The sequence below is a fragment of the Cannabis sativa genome, chromosome 2 (genome assembly GCF_029168945.1).
Source record: "Cannabis sativa cultivar Pink pepper isolate KNU-18-1 chromosome 2, ASM2916894v1, whole genome shotgun sequence".
Taxonomy (NCBI): domain Eukaryota; kingdom Viridiplantae; phylum Streptophyta; class Magnoliopsida; order Rosales; family Cannabaceae; genus Cannabis; species Cannabis sativa.
The window spans coordinates 2933232-2945292 of NC_083602.1; the positions used below are offsets into that span (position 1 = coordinate 2933232).

The 12061-nt window shown below is 37.4% G+C and overlaps 1 protein-coding gene across 1 annotated transcript; it reads left to right on the forward strand.

The window, feature by feature from the left end:
- Window positions 1–1680: 1680 nt before the first annotated feature.
- LOC115719773 (uncharacterized) lies at window positions 1681–8268 on the forward strand. The gene is made up of 2 exons (XM_030648961.2): window positions 1681–3090; window positions 7849–8268. Exons 1-2 carry the CDS (start codon window positions 1681–1683, stop codon window positions 8266–8268), a joined length of 1830 nt encoding a protein of 609 aa, XP_030504821.2.
- Window positions 8269–12061: the final 3793 nt, after the last annotated feature.

Sequence of the window (12061 nt, forward strand, 5' to 3'; positions counted from 1 at the left end):
TATTGGCCTTGAAGGCTTGCAAAATATATTACAAATGGTATTTACAATAAAACCCTAACACTGGTTCTCTAGGTTTCTCTTGATGATGAAGAAAGCTTAGAGAGATTTTGACAGAGCTTCGGCCATGTAGTTTTTTTCCACCCCCTTTGTGAAGAAATAAAGGGGTTTATATAGACTAAAGTGCAGGTATGTGCATACCCATGACCTGCCTAGGGTTTTCTGTAAAAAGCACACCCACTGGGGTAAAATATATAGGAAATACTGACTATTGGGCCCCCAAGAAGGCTCTTTCTCATAGGGCAAAGGGTCCGTATAGCGGGGACCATTGTTGGTGCAGGGCACGTGTCGAGCATGCAACTGACACAAGGGACAAGATATATGATCTTGTGTCAGAAAAGTGTAACTGTCACAAGAGTTGTCTGGCTCTCACCTTGTGATAAACTTTCAATTTTCCTGGTGCGAAGGGTATCCTTCTTAGACTCTTCATATGGCACCTGATATTCGCCTGCGTGCTTGGTTGCTTTGGTCTCTTCCGAGTCCCGGAGAGAGGATGAGGCTTCCAGGTCTTAGAAGGTTATTTAGCTTGTGGTAAATCTTTGGGTCTTTCTCGAATTGGACCTTTCTCGGGCTAAGATAGTCTTTTTGCGACCTTTTCTAATTAAGGGGACCTAATCGGTAATTACTTGGATCATCGCCTTCCATCTTTTACCACGCATCCTTTATTTGGAAATACGGATAACAATTACCTTAGTTACTATAGCCTGTTCCCTCCAAGACATGAGATTCACATTTCGTTGTCCCATGGAATGAGAAAATAGAAACGAGAAGAGATGATGGGAGGAAAGGGCACCAAGACAACCTCAGCACAAAAGAGAGAGAAAGAAAAAGAAAGAGGAAGAGAAAGCAAATTAAGAAGATGAGAGGGCACCAACACCTCCTTGGTGCCAAGGAGAGAGAAAGAAAGAGAAAGAGGAAGAGAGAAAAAGAAAGAGAAATGAAGAAGAGAGGAGGTGACGCCGACACCTCCTGGGCATTGTGGGCGCCAATGAGAGAGAAAAAGAGAGAAAGAGAAAGGAAGAGAAGAAGAGGGGGCACTCACATCTCCTTGGCGTCAAAGAGAGAGAAAATAAGAAGAAAGGAGGGGGCGCCAACACTTCCTTGGCCCCAAGGAGAGAGAATAAAAAGAGAAAGGGAGAGAGAGAAAAAAAGACAAAGGAGAAGAATGTGGGTGCCTAGACAACTTGGGTACCCTACCGAGGGAGATGATGTTTAGTTATTATTTTGTTAAAAATAATTATTTTTTAAATTATTTATTATTATTTAAATGTAACAACTAATTTATTTTTGTACAAATATATTTTATGATTTAATTAAAGTTGTTGATAATTAAATAAGAAGTTTTGGTCTAATTTGAAATGTTATTTAGTATTTACTTAGACAACTTTTAAAATATACAAAATATAATTAGTCATCATCTTTTGTGTTCCGACTAACGTCATCAGCTTTGATCACCTTTTTTTTTTCTTTTTCTTTCATATATTTTTTTTTATCAGAGTTCTTCATTATAATATTTTTGTGTATCTTCTTTAAATACTTGATCCCTTATATCACTTCTTAATTCACCCAACAAAGCAATATATTCATTCAAATTAAGAATCGGTTGGAATTTTTGATCGATCAATGGCTTCAGAGGCGCGTCCGTTGCCACGGTTTTTGGTTCTAAAATCATACGCCAATTTAAAGTACTTGAGAAGGATAAGCAAGGAAGAAAGTATCGAAAATAATCTTTCACAAACATTCCTGTATTTCAAAGAAGACGATATTACGAGTCCTTTGGTGAAATTCGAAATGGAAAGAGCCAAGAAGAATAAAAGTTATGTGCACTTACGTTGTTGCAACAACAACAAATACTTGTGCTTAACTGAGGATTTGTATATCCAAGCAAGTGCTGAGAAGCCTATAGAAAATGATGGACTATCAAGTACAATGTTCAAGTATGAGGCAGCTGATGTTGATGCTGGATCGGATAAACACAATATCCGAATTCACCACCCCACCACTCGTCGTTACGCTATTTTGAAGGTTGATCCTACGACGCCTTACGACAAAGCTTTCTACACCGATAACACCTTCCCAATCGATAAACGTGACACAAGCTCTGTGTTCACTGTTTTGGATTGGGATAGATTTGCCATATTTCCCGAAAAAGTTTCCTTCTCCAAAAAGGAGAAGGAAACTACCAAATCTATTCTCAGCTGTCGCAATAGCGATTCTTACCTAGAGTTTGTGGAGGGACAGAGCGTCGGCGATCTAAGGGTAGTAAATGAGATCTTCACGAAACGTGATGGTTATATCCGCATAAAGAACGCTTCCACTGGAAAGTTTTGGAAGCGCGACGAAGATAACTACATCTTGGCCAACTCTAGCGACGTCACCTGGGATGACAACAACACCATCTTTCTACCGATAAAACTCGGGGAAAAACAGACGGTTGCCCTCAAAAATATGGGAAACCGAAAGTTCTGCAACAAGGAAAAGGGTAGTGGGGTGTATTTCAAAGCCGAAATGGACACCATGATGAATGAAACTAAGTTGTGGGTGATGGAAAGTGTCATCTTAAGTACTATGTACGGCTTCGATTTCCACATACCGGATGGTAGAGTGTACAACGTTCACATTCCAATCGACGACAGTTTAGCAGCGAAACGTCAAAACAACGAAAGTAAGGAAACCAGTATGGACATCATGGTTTCTTACAAGAAAACAAAATCTCAATCTGTCCAAACCAACCTTTCCCTCAGCTTCGGGTTCGAGCAGACCTTGACACTTACCGTGATTCCGGAAATCCTTAGTGGGACGATTCAATTGTCTGGTCAGTATACATACGAAAGAGAGAGTAAGGATGAATCGTCAAAAGAGATTACAGTGGAGACTACTTACAAAGCCAAAGTTCCTGGTAAGACGATATTAAAAGTGTTTCTTGATGTGAACAATGGAAAGTGTGATGTTCCTTTCTCTTACTTTAAACGGGACACTTACTACGATGGGAAAACCACTGTGAAGCAAATGCATGATGGGATGTACACTGGCGTTAATATGTTCAGCGCCCACTATCGTGTCACCCATGAAAAGTTACCTATTAATTAATAAGGCTTAATTGCTATAATTTATTTTTTATAATGGCTCTTGATCAAATAAGTTCAACCTATATATGTACTATTATGTTGTTTTCCCTCTTTAATATATAGAACTTCTTTTGTGTGTATTCAATGAATTGGGGTAAATGATATATACTCAATTAGTTCTGTTTTTGTTTTAATCAAAACACTGTGTCCTCTCCATTACTACTCTGTCTACCCAATCAAAAAATGCCATATTATTTAATGAAACATTGAATTGAATCAAAATCCACTATTAAAAACTGGTGTATTAAACCAATATAATTCTCACAGGTCAATTATTTTTTATTTATTAAAAAATTAATGGTTAACTTACACTAACCGATAGGGGTGTTTATAAAATATTTAATCTGCACAATCTAATCCAATTCAATCTAAAGCGAAAACTAAAGATATCTATACTTGTGCTGATTAGATATTGATCATTGACGAAAATTTCTAGGATTCGAATCTAATTTGGAATACATGTCAATTTTCTTCCAAAGCGGAGAATCTGCTAAATGATGCAATTTTCGATCCTTAATTCTCTTTTCTCCTAAATTAACATATCCCAAAATAAAAATTTTGAATTCAAATTATTTCAAAATAATACATATCTCAACCAAACTTTTAATTGAAGCAAAATAACATTCTAACCATTATTTTACATATCCCTAACCAAGCTTTTCTATTCAAAATTAAACAAACATTAAATTAAGATTACAAACTAAAAGTTTATAAAACACTCAATATACATTCTAAATTTCTTATAAAGCAAACTTTTCATACATTCTAATTAACCACTAATTTTCATATCCTTAACCAAAATTTAAACTCAAAATTATATAAAAAAATATGTTATATATCCATATTTCAAGTAGTAAATAATAGGTTTCGTTGCATGACACATGCAGAATGAAATGAATAAATTAACTCAGTTAATTATACAGTTGATGTGTAAATAGCCTCCTCGCAGCATGAAGTCCATACATGTTCTTCTCGGAGTACGTTGGTACTTGCAACATTCAATTCTTACCACCCCTCGCAATATGAAGTTTATACAAGCGCTTTTTGGCAGAAACTTTTTGAACTGATGGGAACTAAATTGAAGATGAGCTCGCTTACCACCCTCAAACGGGTGGTCAAACCGAAGTCACTAATCGATACTTGGAGTAGTATTTGTGAGCTTATATCGTGGAATACCGAAAATAATGGAACAAGTTTCAAACTTGGGTCGAGTATCACTATAATACTAGCCACCATTACACCATCGACATGACCCCCTTCCAAGCAGTTTATTGCTGCACTCCTCCAACTATTCCTTTCTACGCTTGAGAGGCTACCACAATCCAAGTAGTGGAAGATGAATTACATGCACAAGACGAAATTCTACATCAATTAAAATAAAACTTACTGCGAGCACAACAACGTATGAGCTAGCAAGCAAACAAGAAACAAAAAGACATCGAGTACTTCAACATTACTTGGTGATCTGGTTTTCGTAACACTTCAGCCATATAGGTAGACCATAGTGGCTCATTGGCTTAATTCCAAGCTTTGTTGTCGTTACTTCAACCCTTTTAAAGTTATAGCTCGAGTGGGACCAATCACCTAGACATTGAAACTTCCTCCAGGTATCCTTATCTGCCCGACCTTTCATGTTTCACAGCTAAAACCATACCAAGGTACTCCACCACAAACTTTCTTCCCTCTTTTGGAGTTGAGCATCACCAAAAAACCCGTCTTGCTTTCCTTGGCCATACTTCTTGCTCGAATTCAAATGGTAAGCTATCAACAAACAAAGCAAGTTCTTGTCCAGTGATCATTGAGCAACCTTGAAGCTGTAACTTAGGAGAATTTAGATGCCTTTATTCGAATGTATGAATTGCACAACCTTGAGGACAAGGTCGTTTTCATGGGGGTGGGGGTAGTGTTATGTAGGCCTAAATGATAGGCCCACTTAACCTTAACAAATCAAAGGCTCAAGACTAAATGAAGAGATGTGAAGAAGTTGTATCCCAACTAAAAGAAAAGACACTAGCCATTGGAGGCCAAACCAGCAAGCCGAGATTTAAAGAGAAATAGTTGGACGAAACATAGGAAGAAGGAATGTGTAGCAAGAGGACTTGCATGAAAGCCGACTAGCTCAAACTTCATGCTCAAGCTTGGACATGATAAGAGAGTGAGATTTTTGTAACTTAATTTTGTTAGGGTTGAAAAATTTTATTGATTAAATTGGGGATAATGGCTTTGATTTTTTTCATGAATAATGAAATAAGCAATTGATTTGTTGTGGGAGATTAGTCTTGTCTTGAAGAAGGCACTTCACTAACAGTTTCTTGACTTGTTCTTAAGTTCACTTTCATCTAGTGTAACTGGTACTCTTGTGTGATGCTAAATAATGTTTTTTTTTTGAGTTTTTTAGGGTGCAAGATGAGGACTTTAAAGAATTTTAGCCATTTAAGTACTACACTTGCCCAAGCACAGTTCACTATAAAGTTTTAATGGGAGCTGATACATTAGTGGCACTATAATTGCACTTTGTTAGATTGCTTGCACAACTAGGAGTATAAATGCGTCGGGTCAGATCTAATCCAACTATGATCCGACCTGATCAAGATCATGTAAGGATCCACCCCGCCATGGCTCGCTAGATTAGATACTCAGATCGGATCATATTCGACATGGCTTTATTTTTTAAAATTTTAATTTTATATCTAAACTTATAATTTTATGTCTATTTTTATTTTGTATTTGTATTATTTAATACTATACTATGTTTGGTATGGACTTGTATTAATAGATTGTGCAAAGATAATATATTTTCAATAAACTTAACCCCAACATCAACTATGGGTCGTGTTCGGGTCCAGATCTGGGTCTAGGTCTGGGTATATGGGTTCGGGTCTGGTTTTGGATCCGAGTTCGAAACCAGGTTTGAGTTTGGGTTTGGGTTTGGGTCCAAGTCCTAGTTCGGGTTCGGATCTAGGTCTCGGGTTTGGGTTCAATCCCGGATTTAGGCCTCGAGTCCGGGTCCTGGGTTTAGTTTCGGGCTCGGGTCTCGCATCTGTGTCCCAAGTCTGGTCTCAGGTTTGGATCTCAGATCTCGGGTCCAGGTCCCGGGCCTAGATTCGGGTCTCGAGTCTTGGATCCAGGTCTGAGTTTGGGTCTGGGTCTGAGTCTGGGTCCGAGTCTAGGTCCGAGTCCGGGTTGTGGGTCTCGGGTCTGCGTTCGAGTTCGGGTCGGAGTCCGAGTCCTGAGTCTAGGTCTGCATTTGGGTCTGGGTCCTAGGTCTAGGTTCAAGTCTTGGGTCCAGGTCCAAGTGTGGGTCCGAATATCTCGAGTCTAGGTCCGGCTCTCGAGTTTGGATCCCGAGTCTAGGTCCGGGTCTTAGCTCCGAGTTTAGGTTTGGGTTCAAGTGCTAAGTCTGATCTAGTCCTCGGTTCGGGTCTGATCTGGGTACGGGGTCCGAGTCTTAAATTAGGTGGGACATATCAGAAGTGATCTGATTCGAGATCCAATAAGTTTCTGAATGTTTCAAATTAAAAGTGATCTGTCAGATCAGGGCTCTAACCCCCTCCAACTAAATGAATCTTTTTGACATGCCTATGCACAACGTGATTAATCACTAATAAAAATAAATTAAAATATGTAAGAGATTAATGTTAGTGAATTGCACACTCTAGTATGAGCTTATTATTATTTGATTGAAAACAGGTAGAACACTTTGAAATTATATATCAATATTACATGGAAGGATTAATATATATATACTCTGTTGATTTGTTGATTAGGTATTTTTTCGAGTTTGTAATTGGCGTCAACATGGAAGGTGCTAACCCAGTGTAAATTCCATCATGCATCCTCACTATTTTTTCTTCCCCATCGTAAAGCTTATCGACCCTATCGAGTATAAGAGTACGGAACATCACACGTTCTAGTATGTATTGGAAGTTAAAATATTAAACTTGATTTAGTATAGTTAATTTTTAGAATTTTCTTGTTGTTGCTAGAGTTTATAGAGTATTCCTAATTTACTAAAATTTCTAGAACATTCTTGTATTTGCTAATTTGTTTGAGTACTCTTGATTTTTCTATAATTCTCTTTCACTTGTGTTAGTATTGAGAATTATGTAGAAAAATATAGAAGGTGGTCATTTAATCATGTTTCTAGAATAGTCCATAGTGTCCTATAAATATTTATAGAGATGTAATCCCACCATTTTGTATCAAGTAAAAAATTACACAAGTTGAGTTATAAAATATAGCCTCTTCCATATCATTCTCTCCAATACTCTTTTTATTTCCCAATATATAATATTAGATCCAAGTAGGGGAATGATCTCCTTCCAAGTTCCAATGCTCACCAAGAGCAATTACGACTATTAATTGTTGAGAAAGGTCATAAAGAGTATTAAGAATATAGAAGGGTGCACTATATTTATTTACTCTGTATTTTTGTTCTGTTTCCCTTCTTTCTCTTCTAATTCCGCTTCTTGTTTCCGAAGCTTTAAGAACATTGTCAGAGTTAGTTAGAGTAGGTTAGTTAGTTAATGATGTTTAGTCTTTCTTTCCTTATGTTTTGTAACCGCCCTTTGCTGAGTATTTAAAGGCTCTCTCTCCTTTCTTTTTGTAACATAGTATTATTTCTAATACAAAATAAACTCTTTTTCTCCTTTTCTCAATATAGTATCAGAGAGGGAAACTTAGGTTTTCCCGTCCGATCCGTTCTCTTCCAGCTTGCTGCGTCTTCTTCTCCGGCCAAGCTGTGTCTTCATCTTCTTCTTCGATTCTTCGTTCTCCTTGTTCTTTTCTTTCTGGCCATGGCGATCAAACCGAAGTCCAGACCACCATTTCTGATGTTGGAATTAATCCTGGACAGTCTAATCGAGGTCTTCAAGTTGCTCCTGTCAAGAATCCTCTCGAGGATCCAGCAATTCCATATTTTCATCACCATGGAGATAATCCAGGAAACTCCCTTGTATCTCAACCTCTCACAGAGCAAGACAATTATGTCTCCTGGTGCAGAGCAATGCAGCTCGCCATTTCTGTGAAAAACAAGAGCGGTTTTCTTGACGGTTCTATTTCTAAACCCTCTACTTCTGATTAAAATCTTTATATTGCTTGGTATAGGAATAATAATATTGTCATTTCTTGGATTTTAAACTCTGTGTCAAAGGAAATTTCTTCTAGTATTCTATATGATGAATGGGCTTCTGCTATATGGAATGATTTAAAGGTTAGGTTTCATCAGAAAAATGGGCCACATATATACAATCTAAGGAAAGATCTTATGAACCTTAAGCAAGAAAATCAAACCAATAGCATGTATTTTACTAAACTGAAAACAATTTGAGAAGAACTAACAAATTACAGGCCATCATGCACTTGTAATGGATGTACATGTGGTGGAGTCAAGAAGCTTCAAGACCATTATCACATGGAGTACATCATGTCTTTGCTAATGGGATTTTCAGACTCTTTTTCTCAAGTTAGAGGGAGCATCTTGTTTATAAATCATCTACCCAAAGTCAATAGAGTATTTCATCTGGTTACTTAAGAAGAGCATCAAAGAGGTACTTATTAAGCACCTAATTCCAACAATTCCAGCCATGCTATGGCTTTTTCCTTTCAAAATGACAAGAAAGGGAATCAAAAGGATGACACTCAAGCCTCTCGGTCACATCCCTCTAAAAGAAATCATCCCTTTTGCACCCATTGTAACATTCTTGGACACACAATCAAAAAGTGCTACAAAATTCATGGTTATCCCCCTGGTTTCAACAAGCAAAATAAATCCAAAGAAGCTGGTGCAAATCAGGTACAATCTGGAAAAGAAGAAGACTCTACTGCCTCAGAAAATCATGCTATGCTTCCGCAGCTAACCAATGTTCAATACCAGCAATTATTGAACTTACTCGCTTCACATCAAACTGGTAACAACATCAATGAACCTGGTACTTCCTCTGGAAATTTAGGTATTATCTTATCACATAATTCTATACTTCCATTACACAACTCTTGGATCATTGATATCGGAGCAACAAGACATATTTGCTCTAATATCAAACTTTTCCAATGTATATGTAAGATTTCCCCAACTAAACTCATACTTCCCTACAATAATTTCCTTATGGTTAATCAAAGTGGGACTGTAAATCTTGGTAATAACATGACACTTGACAATGTATTATATGCTCCTACATTCAAGTATAATATTAATTCTGTCAGTTTTCTTACCAAGAACACTCCCATCTCTATAAAATTCACATCTCACAAGTTCACTATGCAGGACAATACCAGCAACAAGATGCTTGGAAGAGGGAATGCAATTAATGACCTGTATGTTCTTGACACTGCATCTGAAGTCCCTCAAGTCCTCTCGGTTTCTGCTGAAACCTGGCACTCTAGACTTGGGCATATATCTCTTAAAAGATTAGATTTGCTTCGAAATGTTTTGGATTGTAATATTTCTGCTTTACATGAAAAAGAACCTTGTTACATATGTCCTATTACTAAACAAAAGAAGCTCCCATTCAATAATAATGTCAAGTTTGCTGCCAAAATTTTTGATCTAATTCATTGTGACATTTGGGGACCATATCACATTACATCACACACTAATTTCAAATATTTTCTTACTTTGGTTGATGATAAATCTAGGTTTACTTGGATTTTTTTAATGCAACATAAATCTGATGTATCTTTTATCATTCCTCAATTTTTGTCATATGTTCAAACTCAATTTAATGTTGTTTTTAAAACTTTCAGATCTGATAATGCTCCGGAGTTGGTTTTCAAAGATCTTTTCTGTAAGCATGGCATCTTGCATGATTTCACTTGTGTTGAAACTCCCGAAAAAAATGCCATCGCTGAGAGAAAACATTAGCACTTATTGAATGTTGCCCGAGCTTTGTTTTTTTCAAGCAAAAGATGCCAATTAAATTTTTGTCCGAATGCATCCTTAGTTCAGCATATTTGATAAATAGGACACCAACACCTAGATCTATTGGGAAACAAAACTCCATATGAAATTTTATTTGGAAAACAACCAGATTATCATCATCTTAGATCCTTTGGTTGTCTTGCTTTTGCTTCTACTTTAATGGCTCATAGGACCAAATTTTCTCCTAGAGCCCGAGTATGTGTCTTTATAGGATACCCTCAAGGTGTCAAAGGGTATAAGCTTTTTGATTTAAATACCAACCAATGTTTTATTTCAAGAAATGTTGTGTTTCATGAGAATATTTTTCCATTTCATAAACTCAACACTAATGACAACAATTTTGATCCTTTTACTCAAATTGTTCTGCCACATTCTATAATTAATGACACATCTATTTGTGAGTATCCCACAGATTCTACTGAGCATATACCAGCTACCCCACATATGCATGATATGAATGAAAGGAACTTGGAGGAACAACCAAGTCCCACAACTGCTACACCTGCAGAAAATCAGACCGCTGCAACTCAAGATCCATCTACAGAAAATCGAAACATTGCTGCCCAAAATAATGCAGCAACACAAAGTTCTTCTCAGGAGGCACCTAGAAGATCTCAAAGACAAATAAGGCCACCATCTCACCTAAGAGATTTTGAGTGTTATTCACTCATTTAGGACACTTCTTCAACCCCACATCCTATCAATAAATTTCTATCATATTCGAATTTATCTGACACATACAAATTGCTTTTGTCCTTGCAGTGTCTTCTCTCAAAGAACCGAGATCATACTTTGAAGCTATTCAAATTGTGGGCTGGCTGAAAGCTATGCAATGTGAACTTAAGGCTCTTACCGACAACAAAACATGGACTATAGTTCCATTACCACCAAACAAAAGAGCCATAGGATGTCGATGGGTATACAAGATTAAATATAATAGTGATGGCAGTGTTGAAAGGTTAAAAGCTCGGCTTGTTGCTCAAGGGTACACGCAACAAGAAGGGCTAGATTTTTTTGATACTTTTTCTCCTGTCGCTAAATTGGTTACCCTTAAATTGCTTTTAGTTGTCTCTACTATCAAAAATCGGCATATTTTACAAATAGATATTAACAACGCCTTCCTTAATGGAGATCTCAATGAAGAGGTCTACATGTGTATACCATAAGGACTAACTCTCCCCTCTACTCTAAATGGAGAAAATAACTTGGTATGAAAATTACACAAGTCGATACACGGACTCAAACAATCTTCTAGGCAATGGTACAAGAAGTTATCCGAGGCTCTTATACAAGAGGGATATAAACAATCTCAGACAGACTATACACTTTTCACCAGAGGTACTGAGGAGACCTTCATCGCCCTACTCGTATACGTAGATGATATTTTGATTACTGGACCTAATATCAACATTCTACATGATCTACAAAGCTCATTACACCAGAAATTCAAGCTCAAAGCATTGGGAAAACTGAAGTATTTTCTCAGTTTTGAAGTGGCTCTTTCACAAGAAGGACTCTTTCTTTCCCAAAGAAAATATACCATCCAATTGCTTGAAGACTCCGGTTATTTGAGCAGTAAACCTAGTAAAACGCCAATGGACCCCAAAGTGAAACTCGATAATGAAAACGGAGAAGCCTTGGACAACCCCTCTCATTATCGACAACTTGTTGGGAAACTTTTGTACTTAACACTGTCTCGGCCAGATATTACTTTTGCCATGAACTCTCTTAGCCAATTCATGGCAAATCCTCGGACAACACATTTACAGGAAGTGCATCATCTTCTTCGATATCTTAAGGGCTTTCTTGGACAAGGACTTCTTTACTCGAAGAACTCCACACTACACCTCCGCGGGTTCTCGGATTCTGATTGGGCCTCTTGTCCCATTACAAGACGATCTACCACAGGCTTTTTCATCTTCTTAGGAGATTGTCTCATTTCATGGTGTACAAAGAA

What these genes read in the sequence shown, in the direction of transcription:
- LOC115719773 (XM_030648961.2), top strand. Translation starts at nt 1,681, where the DNA reads ATGGCTTCAGAGGCGCGTCCGTTGCCACGGTTTTTGGTTCTAAAATCA. An exon ending in ATGATGGGATGTACACTGGC is followed by an intron (nt 3,091 to 7,848) that starts GTTAATATGTTC and finishes TTCTCAATATAG; the next exon opens with TATCAGAGAGGGAAACTTAG.